Source organism: Clarias gariepinus, chromosome 3, assembly GCF_024256425.1.
Source record: "Clarias gariepinus isolate MV-2021 ecotype Netherlands chromosome 3, CGAR_prim_01v2, whole genome shotgun sequence".
NCBI lineage: Eukaryota > Metazoa > Chordata > Actinopteri > Siluriformes > Clariidae > Clarias > Clarias gariepinus.
The window spans coordinates 46877501-46892500 of NC_071102.1; the positions used below are offsets into that span (position 1 = coordinate 46877501).

A 15000-nucleotide genomic window follows, 5' to 3' on the forward strand; every position below is an offset into this window, starting at 1 on the left:
AATGCCCTCCTCTGACACTTCAGATTAATGACACATAATAAGAGGTCCTTCAGTTAGAGATCACTCTGAATGAGTCTGTTAGAATAAAGTTAGGGCTGGGGACACTCCTCACCTGCGTGAAAGTCCAGTCCTGCAGCTAACAGCATTCCCGATATGGGAATTAGGGTGTCGGAATGATCGCCAGGGTCCAAGGACACGCCCCGGATCCCATCACTGGAGGAATAAATCAGGAAGGATTCCACTCCTGTGAACCAGACAGGGATCAAACAGCACTTCAAGCAGATGGTTTGGTGTGAACTGAGTGACCTGATGAACAGGTGAGTTTAATGTGCAGTGCCGGGTTCACCTCGGCAGGTGGAGCGATCCGCCGTGAGACTGTAACCTGTCGTACAGGAACAGGTACGAGTGTGCTCCGAGGTGGGCAGGCAGAGCTGAGAACATCCGCCGTTATTCAGCACACACACATTTTTACCTGAGGACGCAACATGCGCACACACACACACACACACACACACACACACACACACACATTGTCATTGTGATTTGAGCCTAAATCCAGCCAATTAATTTTCCACTTTTGTTCAGTGGTGCATTACATGAGGCTGTAAACCCAGGAGACCATTAAGCAGAGCTCTCACACTTACACACACACACACACACACACATACACTCTACTTCTCACACACTTACTTAAGCATAAAAAAAAGGAAGCAGATTTACGTCGTTCCTTGACAGAGACACCCAGTTATTCCGTTTGAAGTAGAGTAATGAGCGAATCCTTTTACTCCCCTGTGTTCTGTGTCACTGAGATTAATGCCGCTGACTACTTCGCACAAATCTGACGGACCAGCAAAAAGAAACATTTACCTTAAAAACCACTTAATTGTCATTTTTTATCTTAATGTAGCATTAAAAGGATCAGGGCTAGTGTAGCTAATGAAGCTGTCTGGGTTATTGATGAATCTCAGGATCAGCCGCGGCTCGCTAAAGAGCGGAGACGGCAGCGCTTAAACTGCCAAACCACTTTGTACAAAAGAAAATAATGCTGTCTGTCCCAGCGACCGAGAATAATGGAGATAAAACAAATCATCTCCAGTCATATCAGGTGATACGTTAGTAATAAGCCTTGTTATAGGGTAAGGGAATGTGTTTAAGGTTTGATATTAACGCAAATGAAAGATCAAACCTGACATTAAGTCTGCGAGATCGTTCATTAACAGCTGAGCACAGGCCTGGTGATGCTTCTGTTACCTTTTTGTCCATCTTTGTCGTATACCCTTATCTGAACCACTCCTGAGGTCTTGGTCCGCAGAACCGCCATGTTATGTCCGTCCTTCTTCCTCATAGTGCCGATCTGAGCCAAAACGTCATCCGCCCACCACAGTTTACTTCCTGATCAAAAAATGAGACAGAAAGAGTCATGCCATGAGTCACAAAACCCAAATAACAACTCTGACACAGAATTTAAAATACTCATTAAGTGTGTTAGCCTGATTCAGCATCAGGTTTTGAATGATACCTGACTACGCTGGGTTCTGAATGATACCCGACTACACCGGGTTCTAAATGATACCCAACTACGCTGGGTTCTGAATGATATCTGTCTACGCTGGGTTCTGAATGATACCCCACTACACTGGGTTCTGAATGACACTCGACCACACTGGGTTCTGAATGATATCTGTCTACGCTGGGTTCTGAATGATATCTGTCTACGCTGGGTTCTGAATGATACCCCACTACACTGGGTTCTGAATGACACTCGACCACACTGGGTTCTGAATGATATCTGTCTACGCTGGGTTCTGAATGATATCTGTCTACGCTGGGTTCTGAATGATATCTGTCTACGCTGGGTTCTGAATAATACCTGACTACGCTGGGTTCTAAATGACACCCGACTACGCTGGGTTCTGAATGATACCCGACTACGCTGGGTTCTGAATAATACCCAACTACGCTGGGTTCTAAATGACACCTGACTACACTGGGTTCTGATTGACACCCAACTACGTTGATTTCTAAATGACACCCGACTACACCAGGTTCTGAATGATATCTGTCTACGCTGGGTTCTGAATGATACCCCACTACACTGGGTTCTGAATGACACTCGACTTCACTGGGTTCTGAATGATATCTGTCTACGCTGGGTTCTGAATAATACCCGACTACGCTGGGTTCTAAATGATACCCTGCTACACCTGGTTCCAAATATTACCTTACCACACCAGGTTCTGATTGGTACCGTATACAGGGTTCCTAATGACACCCCAACTATACAGGGTTCTAAATTCTAGTTCCCTTTCAAAGGCTACACTAGATGCTGCGTGATTTCACGCAAGGGCCAATTCCCAATAAGGGTTACGTGCCAGGGGCTTCGTACCCTTTCTCTGTTGTTTAGACCCCGGTTTCTGACTCTGGGTCCCACTCTAAATCCGTCTTGTCGTCGCAAGATGCTAACGACAAACGCTTCCCTCACGGGATCTCCAGCAGTTGAGAGGCTACCATGTCCTAGTGCGGGTGGACAACACTCAGGTAGTCTCACATATTAATCGCCAGGGCGGACTGCGCTCGCGCCGCTTAAATAAGCTAGCGCACCAGGTTCTGCTTTACACAACCCTGGGGTCCAGACACTGGCAGTGCAGCGGTGTTGGTATTCTCGTTCTCATAGCGTTTTCACGCAGCATCAAGTGTAGCCTTTGAAAGGAAACGTCTTGGGTTACTTTGCTGTGACCCTGTTCCCTGACAAGGCGGGAACGAGATGCTGCGCTCCAATTCAGACAAAATCAATCTGAGGAATGTTTCCGGTTTACTCCTATTTATAACCTGCAGGTGCGTCACATGACGTCACCTGACCGAGGTTATATAACCCAAAATCTGGCGTGTTTGATACACATGCTTCACAACTGGCAACATGAAAAGATGTTCCCATAGCGTTTTCACGCAGCATCTCGTTCCCGCTTTTTCCGGCAACAGGGTTACAGCAAAGTAACCCGAGACGTTTTTCTCAGTTTTCTCAGTACTTGTGGTATCATGGTTTCCTCAATACATTTCCTATTTCAGTTCCTAAAGAAATACACTCTCACCTCCTGCTTTACTACTGTACTTCATCCTTATTTTTTCCTCTACATTAATGTTTTTTACGTTCCTGATTAACAAAATTAGACGCTAAAAGAAATAACATTTATAATGTACGTTATAATAATCTTTGTCCTTGTTCAGTTACTCAGAAGAAAGGTCAAATAATGCAAATTAGATATTAATATTAAACCAATGCATACAACAATCAGATAACAGAGAGAGAGAGAGAGAGAGAGCTTTATCATGAAAATACAAAGGAAAGTGAGAACTGGGGTGAATGAGAAGATAGAGGGAGGTAGAGGGATAGAAAGATTGATGTCAGAGCACCGCTCAGTGTCCTGCAGGGTGCCCTGTGTTTTAAGACGGGAGATCACTGCTATGAATCATTCAAATAAACGAGAAAAAGAGCAGTCTTCTACTCTCTCTCACACACACACACACACACACACACACACACACACACACACACACACACACACACAGAGTACTAAACACACACAAGAGTTTAACGTATGAACGTGGAATACGTGATTGTTTTGTACATTTCATATGACCACCTGGAAGCCCCGCCCCCTCGTCCCGACCTGACTTTCTCAGAAAGACGACACAAAAGTTTGACCTATGAAATATTTACAGCTGAAAAACAGAAAGAAAAAGAAAAGTGCGATGAAATGGCAAATCTGACACTGAATCGATATTTTTCAATGTATCAATACCAGCTAAAATCTCCTGAGGCAGCGAGCAGAGGCGTGTTTAAACACTGTGAGGAGCAGACCAGCAGGCAGGACAAAACCAGCTACGGACAAATGTTGTATGGATCAGCTCATGAGAAGTAAATAGGTGTTGGTCCAGACTCATTCAATAACATATAGAGAATGTAGTGTATTATACGGCCCAGCGGCTCAGTGGTTAGCACTGTCACCTTCACCTCCAGTTCCTGGGTTCGATTCCCGTGTCAGGTCTGCGTACATGAAGTTGCATGTCCTCTTCATGCTTGGTGGGTTTCCTCTGGGTTTCCTTCCACAATCCAAAGACATGCAGATTATTATAACTAGCATTCCCAAATTACCCTTAGTGTGTGAATGAGTGTGTGAGTGTTGACCGGTGGTCCTACCACAGTCATACAAAATAGGAATAAATACAGTCCATCCCCATTGGCCTCCACCGTCCCTAGCTGGACCACAGAGGTTCCTAGATGGACGGATGGATGGATGGTAGCAAATTATGTTACAAAATTAGAGCTGTTCTGTGATTCACAACCCATACTGCAAAAACTATATGAAACAACTTGCTTCTTCCAGAATCGACACAGAAATCTGTTTATCATCTCAGCAGTAAACATCATCCGAGGTGGCAATAATAAGCTGAAACCGATCAGAGGACAGTACATTAGTGTTCCTATCACAGTTTAAACACCACAGTAATAACGCAGTATCTGTTTCACTATTGCCTTTAATGAGAAGCTGCTCACACTGACAGCAAGCCAAATCTTCTTAAACGAGGAGCATAAACAGAGAGATGGGCGGGGGGGTTAGACAGCACAGAGCGTACATTGCTTCATTAATTCCACCCTGTCTGATACCATCACACCGACAGTCTGCTTGGATTTCGCTTAACAGATTAAAGTCCCCCAAAAAAGCGTGATAATACAGAGCCGAGGGGCGTATAGAGCAGGAGCCGGAGTGAAGGCAGACATCAAAATGAGCTTCATACGCTTAACATGATAATGCACCCTGCGAGGAATCAGCATTCCTGGAATCAAGGCTACACACGGAGTTTGAGGAAGACGAGAGGCTTTTTAATTGTGGGCTGATGATTTAAAAGAAATGAGAAACAGCAATCTGACGCACATCTGTCCTGAAAAGAATCCAAAGTGAATGCCTCACTATTTGCACCTAATTACTGAGTGTGTGTGTGTGTGTGTGTGTGTGTGTGTATGAGAGAGAGAGAGAACGAGAGGGAGGAAGTGACCTTGTGTCAGAGACTGTCCTCAATCGGAGAGCTTTGCGCCCTCAGGTGAGACACTTAACCCTGAATTATTCGAGCGAAACTCAGGAAAGGCAGAGCTGCTCTCAGTGGCCCTGGCCTCAATAACTAACCGTATGCCCCTAATGATGGGGTCAAAGCAACCCAAAAATAATCTTTCTACCAACAGACTTCAAGAGCACGCCTGTATTTCTCTCATACACTTCACAAAGCATTGCAGCATTACGGTATCATTTACTATTATACTGTTTTCATTTATCAAGATCCATTTTTATCCATTTCTAGTTATAACTTAGTTTCTGTTATCGTTTACATTATTAGCAACTAAAACACAATCACCAGGCACACTTTATTTTTAACTTTTACTTTTCAAAGGGAGTCTTTTTGTACCCAAATTGTACATTCTGGTCACGTGTAGACGTTCGGACAGATCTCCAGTGTGTGTGTCTGAACAAACTGTGTCATGTGTTTTTTCTCCAGTTTTGTATTTGCCAGGGGTTTCAACAAGCCAAATCAATTTTCTCTCCTAATGTGACCTCATGAAGGAAAGGCCCCTCCCCCAGCTTGGCACTCAGCTCTGCTGTTCTCTCATGGGGCGGGGCTTAGCACTAGCTCATTCACATCAACACTGAAACGGTACATTTGGATGAACAGTGAAACTGAAGTGTGAGTATAAGGTATTAAATAAATCCTGATGTGAGGGGTATTTCAGCTGGGGCATTAACCACCTTATAGATAATTAATCAACACCTTCTGTGGGCATTAATTATGACAGTATGGATTGCGGTGGAGATGAGGAGACATTCTATACGGATGAAGCAGAAAGTGAACACCGAAGGAGGATGAGATTAAGGATTAGAGATGAATGTAAAGCAGGTGACGGACCTCAGATGTGCTTCATTTCCTCCACCTGCAGCACTGGGTTAAATATAGAGGAGGAGGTGAGGGACGTAGGAGGAAGGGTAATTTCATTTCACTGCAACAGATGCTTCCAGTCAAGCCAGGTGTCCTTATCCGATGATCTCCATCAGCAGAAACAGCTGCTGCGCTCGCGCGCTGATTAGCGCCAATCCTCTGAACAACCACGCGGGTGCTGCGTGAGAAAACAGCCGACACCGCTCGCTCACTCCTGTAGTGATTTCTGAGAGCAGCACCTCTTCCTCACCCCTCCACCAGCCACAGCACTGATCCAGGATATAATCCTAAACCCCTGTGAGATGTGCTGCTTCCACACTGCGTCAGAGTCACGCTAACGCACACGCGCTGACCATGAACCATGAACAATGTGTAAAATTCATAAACAGACATAAAAGAAAGCGATTCCTAAACAAATCCACAAATCCTAAACTAGAAATAGGATCAGACCAAAAGTAATGGCATCCTATTTAAGGAGTGTTTGCGTCTTCTAGAGCTGTAGCGCTGCAGTGGCTGAGCTGTAGTATTGTATATAAGGTTTAGCACAGTAAGTTAATGGAGGCGTTTGTGTGGGCGTGGCTAAATGTGATTGGAGTTTATCAGCAAAGTCAGCGGAGCTTTAAGTGAATCTGGCAGGACTTTTAATTCTACTTGGCCACAGAAACATCTGCACATTACTTTTAAAAGAGGTTGTGGATAGTTTTATTAGTGTTCATAAATGTCCTTTATTTATATGCTGTACATATATTTATATATTTTTTATTTTTATTTTGGCAGCACAATAGTGTAGTGGTTAACACTGAAACAGAGCATCTGGATGAGGAGTGAAACAGAGGGAGTTTAAGGAATGAAGTACTGCATTATAATAATAATAATCATTTAATTATTCAGTTATTGCTCACATGGACCTTACAGCACCGTGAAATGACTATTTTCTTTATCTTTTTGGGGTCTGAGCGTAGGGTCAGGCAGGATACGGCGCCCCCTGGAGCACACAGGGCTGAGGGCCGTGCTCAAGGGCTCAGCGGTGGAAGCCTGGTGGTGCTGACCCTCTGATCAGTAACCCAAAAACTTAACCGACTGAGACACCACCTGCCCCTGAGGGCTGAAAAAACATCTGGGGCTAAAACACACACACACTTGCGTGGAGTATGAACACACTCTGAGAACATGACTGTAATCTACCCAGAATGCATTGCTTCCTAATTTTCTTGACTTTTTTTTTTTAAATAAGGAATTAACTTCAGATAAAGTTGTTAATAAACCAGACTGGAACAATAATCACGACTACAAATCCTGTTCAGATTCTATTTTATCCCTCTAACACCATCTGTGTGTGAGACCTCACCCACATTCTGTCTGGAAGTGTGTGTAAATCCCACAGGACGTTTCTGAGGTGTGTGTGTGTGTGTGTGATTAGTATTTAACTGGTGGTGTAAAAGCAGGGCTGTGTCAGCGAGTTAACGAGTACTTGCTCGGGGTTCAGGGTGTGTGTGTGTGTGTGTGTGTGTGTGTGTGTGTGTGTGTGTGTGTGTGTTCCTGCAGCACGCCTCCATCTAAACAAGATCTGCGTTTTGACTTAATAAATAGACAGAAAACTTCATTTCTTTGACATGTGCAATCTGTTTGATGAGAAACCATATGGACTTTAATGTTCTCCTCAGAACACCACTCTCAGGCTCGGACTCGCGCACAACCGCCAGGGAATAAAAGTAAAGAAAGTTAACCATCAGAACCTCGACCTCTTATTGCCTCAAAATCATAAAAGGAAAATTATTGGACTTTAAAAACAACACCACTAGATTTGTTTCCCAGTCTCGGCTTTTAACCAATCAGAACACTCGATACTTCAGTATTCCTGACCCTTACCCATAATTCCCAGCGCTGTCGCCTTCATCAGCTCCTTCTTTAAGCTGTCGATCACCTCTAGGCCACTCCCATCCAGGTTACACCTATTAATGGTCCCGTTTCCAGAACTGGCCCAGTAGAGTTTGCTGGAGGAGTAATCTACAGTCAGACCTGCAACACACACACACACACACACACACACACACACACACATATACAGGACATTCACACACAACTATATAAATACATGAGAAATACAGGCTAAGTGATTTTATTTTTTTATTTAACAAATTTGGCAAAAAAAGCTCTTTTCCTTATTTGGTCATAACTTTCTGTCCTCACTATGTTGCCAAACGTATTCGCTCCCCTGCATATGAACTTAAGTAACATCCAATTCCTCATCCTTAGGGTTTAATATGATGTTGGCCCCGCCCCCTTTGTAGCTATAACAGCTTCAACTCCTCTGTGAAGGCTTTCCACAAGGTTTGGAAGTGTGTTTATGGGAATTTTTGACCGTTCTTCCAGAAGAGCATTTGTGAGGTTGGACGAGAAGGCGTGGCTCGCAGTCTCTACCCTAATTCATTCAGGACTCCAGGTCAGGACTCAAGTCAAGGCCAGTGCAGTGCAGGCCAGTCAAGTTCTTTGCACAGTCATGTTGGACCTGGTGTGAGGCTGTTTTTGGCCTCTCACGGCCTCTTACGTCCATTGAAAGGAACTCCTAATGCTTCACCATATCAAGACATTTTGGACATTTTCATTCTCCCAACTCTGTGGGATCAGTTTGGGGACGGCCCCTTCCTGTTTTAATATGACTGCGCACCAGTGCACAAAGCAAAGTCCATAAAGACATGGATGAGAGAGTTTGATGTGGAAGAACTGCTCCACGACTTCACGACTCCACCATAAGAAAGAGACTGGGCAAAAACGGCCTGCATGGCAGATTTCCAAGGCGCAAACCACTTTTAAGCAAAAAGAACATTAAGGCTCGTCTCAATTTTGCTAAAAAACATCTCAATGATTGCCAAGACTTTTGGGAAAATACTTTGTGGACCGAAGAGACAAAAGTTGAACTTTTTGGAAGGTGCGTGTCCCGTTACATCTGGCGTAAAAGTAACACAGCATTTCAGAAAAAGAACATCATACCAACAGTAAAATATGGTGGTGGTAGTGTGATGGTCTGGGGTTGTTTTGCTGCTTCAGGACCTGGAAGGTGTGTGTGTGTGTGTGTGTGCTCTTTGTATCTTTGTGAGATTTATTAATTTATTCCTCTTCATAAGTCATTAGGACTGGGACACTCCTCAGGATCTCCCTGCATTTATTTCAGGATAATAAATAAATAAATTAATAAATAATGAAGAATAAGATGAACATAATCAGTGCTGTTGTACCAGAAGCATTAGAGATGTGATTTATCTCCATTACATCGACAGTGAATTAAGCTCAGCAGTTGCTGATGCAGCAGATGTTGATGTGTGAGCTTCAGGTAGATCTACAACGTCCTACACTCCCTCACTAGTCCTGACCTTTACCTGATTACCTGCTTCATCTATATGCATTAATCTTCAGTCATGAGGCTGAACTGTAACCCCATCCTGAAATAACGCAGACACCCGGAATGTTCTGTATAAACGCACTAGAGTTGAGTAGGACTTTACCAACTGGATCTTTCTGGTTCTGGTGCAGGATCTTGCTGTTGCTGCCGTCCATGTTGGCCATGTTTATGGCGTTTCCATCGGTCCAGTACATTTTCCTGCAAAACCACCACAACACACAAACACACACACACACACACACACACACACACACACACACACACACACACGGTGTAGTTCAATTCAGAGTATAGACACCTGCCCGAGCATGGTGCTTTAGTTTCTTCTTTACATTAGCGGACCCTGTGTCATGGTAAAAGTTTTTTAGCAGAAGCCTGAGATCAAGCGAAGCTCCTTAGGAAGATTAAAGTACATTCAGGTTAAATTAGAAGTTTCGGTTAGAGCTAAAGTTTATTCAGCAGTTTCCAGTGTAATGTTGTTTTTTTTGCAACAATAAGACTGAAGCACTAAGATAGAGAGAACCACATTTCTACATCTGCACTCAGACACATCAGTGGCACGCTGCAGGGATTCATTAATGCGCTAACGAGTACACGCTAACGATCTAGTCCAACCCTGATGAAAGTGTATGAGATGAGTCTTATAGAAGTAACTCGGTCAACACCAAATACTGTACTAGGAAAAAAACAACAAATTCATTATGTAATAAGTGTGGAGGCAGGCCTACGACTCACGCCTTTACTCAATCATACACTCCACATTTTAAAACAACTGAAAAAGCACACATTCAGAACCAAGGCCAGCTCCACCACTGCATTTCCTCCCAACGTTCTGCTGCTGTCATTATCATCATCATCATCATCATCATCATCATCGTAAAAGAACCACAGAGGGCCAGACCAGTGAGTAACATTTCCTGGCTGCTCACTCATAATTCCTGTCTCACTGTGTCCGACCACAGACCAGACAGAGTGTGGACACCTCCTCCTCGACCTCGCGTCTGCGTCTGGCTCAGCCCACCATGTCAGCTTTACAATAACAAATGAATCTTTTCGACACATGATCTATAAGCTAGTGAACATGCTGTTTTACAGAGTGTCTGAGACGGAGCACTTATTACCAGGTTTAGTGAGATTATGGTCCCAGTGAGGACACTCCCACTTCAGGAGACAGCTCTGTGCTGAAACACAGCACATTGAAAAGTAAAAGGTTCATGTCATCACTTTTACGGTGTGTTTTAACCTGGAGTCAGGAGTGTGTGCTCGTCCTGGTGATTTATTTCACTCGGAGGTTCTGCCTGAAGTGCTTTTACTCACTTTTAGTAGTGGTTGTGTTTAGTGCTGTGACTGCGTTTCAGTGGGGCACGGCTGATGCCAGGGAAACGCAACACATCGGAGAACGAGGGTGTCGTCAGGGTTTAATTATTTAAAGACACAAATCCATCAGATTTTCTATCTGGAACAGAATCTGCTCTACACACATCAGGCAGGAGGGGCTTAGAAAATGAAGAGCAGGGAGAAGATAAACGCTAACACAGGACTGGCTGATTGAGGGCTTCTTAATGAGTGTGTGTATGTGTGTGTGTGTGTGTGAGACATGATTCAGTAATTATCTCAGTAACGTGTGTGCAGCGTTCACTCAGACACCCTGACACTAATTAACTAATCGTATAGTGTGTGTGTGTGTGTGTGTGTGTGTGTGTGTGTGTGTGTGTGTGTGGAACGTTGCTTGGTCATGATGCTGCACTTCACACCCTGCTCTCTGTCTGTGTGATGTGCCGTGCGTCTCACCTATCTGTCTGTCCTGGTGTGTATGAAGTGCACTAAAGGACTTAAGTGTAAATCCGTCACCACAAACATACAAAACCAAAGTCTCACAAATCAACTCTAAATTATGAATATGTATGTATAAAAATGTAATTATATTATAGACTTATAGACTACTCTTTTCATCTCTAATTATTTCTTTTCATTTAATCTTTATTACCCCTGAATGGAACAGCGTAAGAGCCCCAGCCCCCAACACACACACACATACACACACACATACACACACACACACACACACACACACACATACACACGTATTTATACAGATGTAAAGCGTACCCTTTGGCCGGGTGCAGGACGAGGCACTTTGGCTTGTCGATGCCGTGAACAACGGTGGTTCTGAGCGACCCGTCTAGACGAGCGACGTTAATTTGAGTCTCCTCACCGTCTGAGCTCATCCAGTACAGGTTCCTGGACAACCAGTCCACAGACAAACCTCGAACATTTAGCAAGTCTAAAAAGAGACCACAGTAAAAACAAAAAAACAACAAAGAAAATAAACAAAGTTAACAACCAAATTCAAATTCAAATTTTATTTGTCACATACACAGTCATACACAGTACGATATGCAGTGAAATGCTTGTACGACCACCGGTGGCCTTAAAAAGAAAATAAAAACTATATATAAGGAATAAATATTAATGAAAAGAAATAAAATCCAAAAGAAAATAAATGTAACTAGTAAAATAAACAAACTGTACAAATAAGGGCATGTATAGGTGGGGGGAAATATATATATATACAATTTTTTTAATGTTTTAAAGTGTCAAAGTGGCATGTGCAATGGCAGATAAACATTTATTGTTTAAAGTGACTTATAAAAAGTGGCATGTGCAATGGCAGATAAACATTTATTGTTTAAAGTGACTTATAAAAAGTGGCATGTGCAATGGCAGATAAACATTTATTGTTTAAAGTGACTTATAAAAAGTGGCATGTGCAATGGCTTCAGATATGTAAATATGTATTGCATGAATCATGTGTCCATGATTGTCCAGCCTAAACAAACCCCACGACCGTCAGAACCTTTAACACGTCTTTCATCTTTCAGCATCTTTTATTGCACTTTTTTAAAACAGTCTGACGTCTGAAACAGTCTGATGTCTGAAACAGTCTGATGTGCCAGTGTTGTATTAAACCATCCTACCCATCACTCTGTCCTACCCACTGTAGCAATGTGTAAAATCGTCCTGTTTCTCTGTTATGTTTTGCTGTTTTAGAGCCCCGCCCATAAATCTACGCTACTACTCTCAGCGATCATTTTGGTATGAAAAGTTTTTTTTTTTATTATTTAAATAATTTGTAGGTTTTAGGAATTTAATTAAACAGTCGACTGAAGGATTAACAATAACGTTAAATCAACGTGTTAGAAAGTGCTACCAGGATGTCAGGAGATGCTACCTGAGATAAAACCACACTATATTTTTGCAGTACTGGAATAGTTCAAAGCTCCCTGCAGGAAGAAAGAAAGTAGCACGGACTGATAGAACCATAAATCTTTGCTACTGGTGGAATGTTCTGGTGTGGAAGGAGAAAGTCAAAGAGACCAAAGAGAAAGACCGAACCCTGTTAGAGGCTGAGACGTCTCTGAAAACACATTTATGTAGAAGGTTCTCAGCATCTCGGCATGACTTCTGCTCCTTCATTTACTTATGAATTTCAGGATTTTGAATCAGAATAATTGACGGGTTTAAAAGACAATGTACGTCAAAATGTAAGAAAAAAGAACTTCCTGTAAGGCACACTGAGCAGCACACGCTCACATGATACAGTACAGTTTAATAATATACAGTATATATAATATATAATATAGTTTATTTACACCCTGTACCTCCGGATATGATGACTTCCAGCTTGGTCCCGTTAATCGAAGCCCGTTTTATTGTCCGAGTTTTAACATCAGACCAGTAAATCCGCTCGTCAGACGAATCGTAGTCCACGGCTGTGACATCGGTGATATCCGGCACCGTTACCGCGGTGATGATGTTGATGTAAGGATTGTCGATGTCCACTCCGCGGATTTCTGATCTCCGGGCATACAGCAAAAACCTCTTTACAACTTCACACACACACACACACACACACACACACACACACACACACACACACAGATTATCTTAATAGCAAAGTTATTTCAATAACCTTGTATTAGGTTCGTTTACAGTTTAAGCTCTATTACAGAACACCTGCTGTTGTTTCTATAGTTTTGCTCTCTGTTTTATCTACGAGTTCACTTTAAAGGTACCATATTTTTCTTTTTATATCCTTCATGAGTGGATGAGGGTGCAGTGGTTTCACCCTAATAAGAAAACAGAGTTTTTAAAGAATCAGCATCTGGCCAATGAACAGCTGTGTTAATACACAGAATTAATAAACAAGTGTTATATTACTTATTAAATTAACGAAGTGTTGAAGAGAGAGAGAGTTGTTGTGGCGATCAAACTCAAACTCAACCTGGTGTGAAGGTGAAAACCTCAAAACAAGATTTTAAAGCTTTTTCTGAAAAAGCTTTTTACACGTTTATAAGAAATTTAATTTCACCGCTCTGCTTTCAAAAAACCACAGCAGGAGGGAAACTGAAAGAACCTCAATGCCACAAAACATCTGATTTATTGAGGGGAAATTCTTCGTGACTCTGTATTTTAAAAATTGAAGACTTCCTAACTCCAAGGCCTCGAGCTATGACGCTCTCGCTGTCCAGACGTCTCGTCTATCAACCTGAGCAGCGTTCTGTCTCTTCGGTGTGAAGATGGTTTAAAACGCATGAAACGCCGATGATAAAATGTTTATGTTGTGTGTATAAATTTACATGTAAAGTATGAACGCATCTCAAACACAGACATGTACTACATTATTACACACATCAGTGACAGAATACAGTAATAATTTAATACACATAATAATCTTTAATGGTCGGATCCCAAATAGCATTTTGAAATGCCCTTGATCAGGGGTTAGAGAGGGATTTGGGATTTAGCCTCGTTTTAGAAGCGAGTTAGCTCATGACACGACGCGGACGCCTAGAAAACCTAGGACAACCCAGGACAACCTAGGACAACCTAGGACAACCCAGGACAACCTAGGACAACCTAGGACACTCTTCAGTTGTTTCTCTGGAAGAAGCCCTAACCCTACATCTTAGTGTTTCAGAACCCTTTTACAAAAACCCTTGAAGAACCCTTATACACAAGTGTACTTTCAAGTGTGAAACTCCTGACACGTTCCATATAATAACAACCAAAAATAATAAGCGATACCACATGTTTACCCAAACTAATACACACACTCTTACAAAACAAAGGTTCTTCAATGGTTTAGTGGATAATTACAGGGTGTGTGCTTTCAAAAAGGGTTCTACTTGAAAACTTTCCGCATCGTTTGACATATTTACTAAAAGACACAATCAGGCGTGTTATGTTTCCAGCATGAAACGATGTGCTTTCTGTAATTAGCAGAAAACATCTGGAGCTCTATTTGAATGAGAGTTGTTTATATTAATTCTCCCCGTGATTAACACTTATGTAAAATCAGTCATTTCGACTAGAAGCTAAAACAGATGAAAATTAAACCAGCACCTGTTCATTGACACAGAAACACACCATGCATTTAACATTTTACCTTTACACCTTCACTGCAGTGTTTTACATTCTGCCATCCACAGTTTCCTCCCTCTTCTGACCTCTGCACCGTTCTCCAGAGGGTTTAGAACAGGAAATTCAAATGAACCTGCGTTTCCCCTCCGTGTTATGAGTTTAGCTAGGTCACTGGAGTCTCCTGAGACGGA

At 42.5% G+C, this 15000-nt stretch overlaps 1 protein-coding gene across 1 annotated transcript in view; it reads right to left on the minus strand.

Annotated features, from left to right (window-relative positions):
- The window catches only part of LOC128519304 (low-density lipoprotein receptor-related protein 1B-like), a gene marked incomplete at its 5' end in the record, with an annotated part of 288531 nt that overhangs the window by 145845 nt on the left and 127686 nt on the right, over positions 1 to 15000 (minus strand). Inside the window, 7 exons of the mRNA XM_053492987.1 lie at positions 113 to 244; positions 347 to 472; positions 1252 to 1392; positions 7855 to 8004; positions 9489 to 9583; positions 11495 to 11669; positions 13048 to 13275. Coding sequence (XP_053348962.1) covers positions 113 to 244; positions 347 to 472; positions 1252 to 1392; positions 7855 to 8004; positions 9489 to 9583; positions 11495 to 11669; positions 13048 to 13275 — 1047 coding nt within the window. The remainder of the gene's footprint in view (positions 1 to 112; positions 245 to 346; positions 473 to 1251; positions 1393 to 7854; positions 8005 to 9488; positions 9584 to 11494; positions 11670 to 13047; positions 13276 to 15000) is intronic.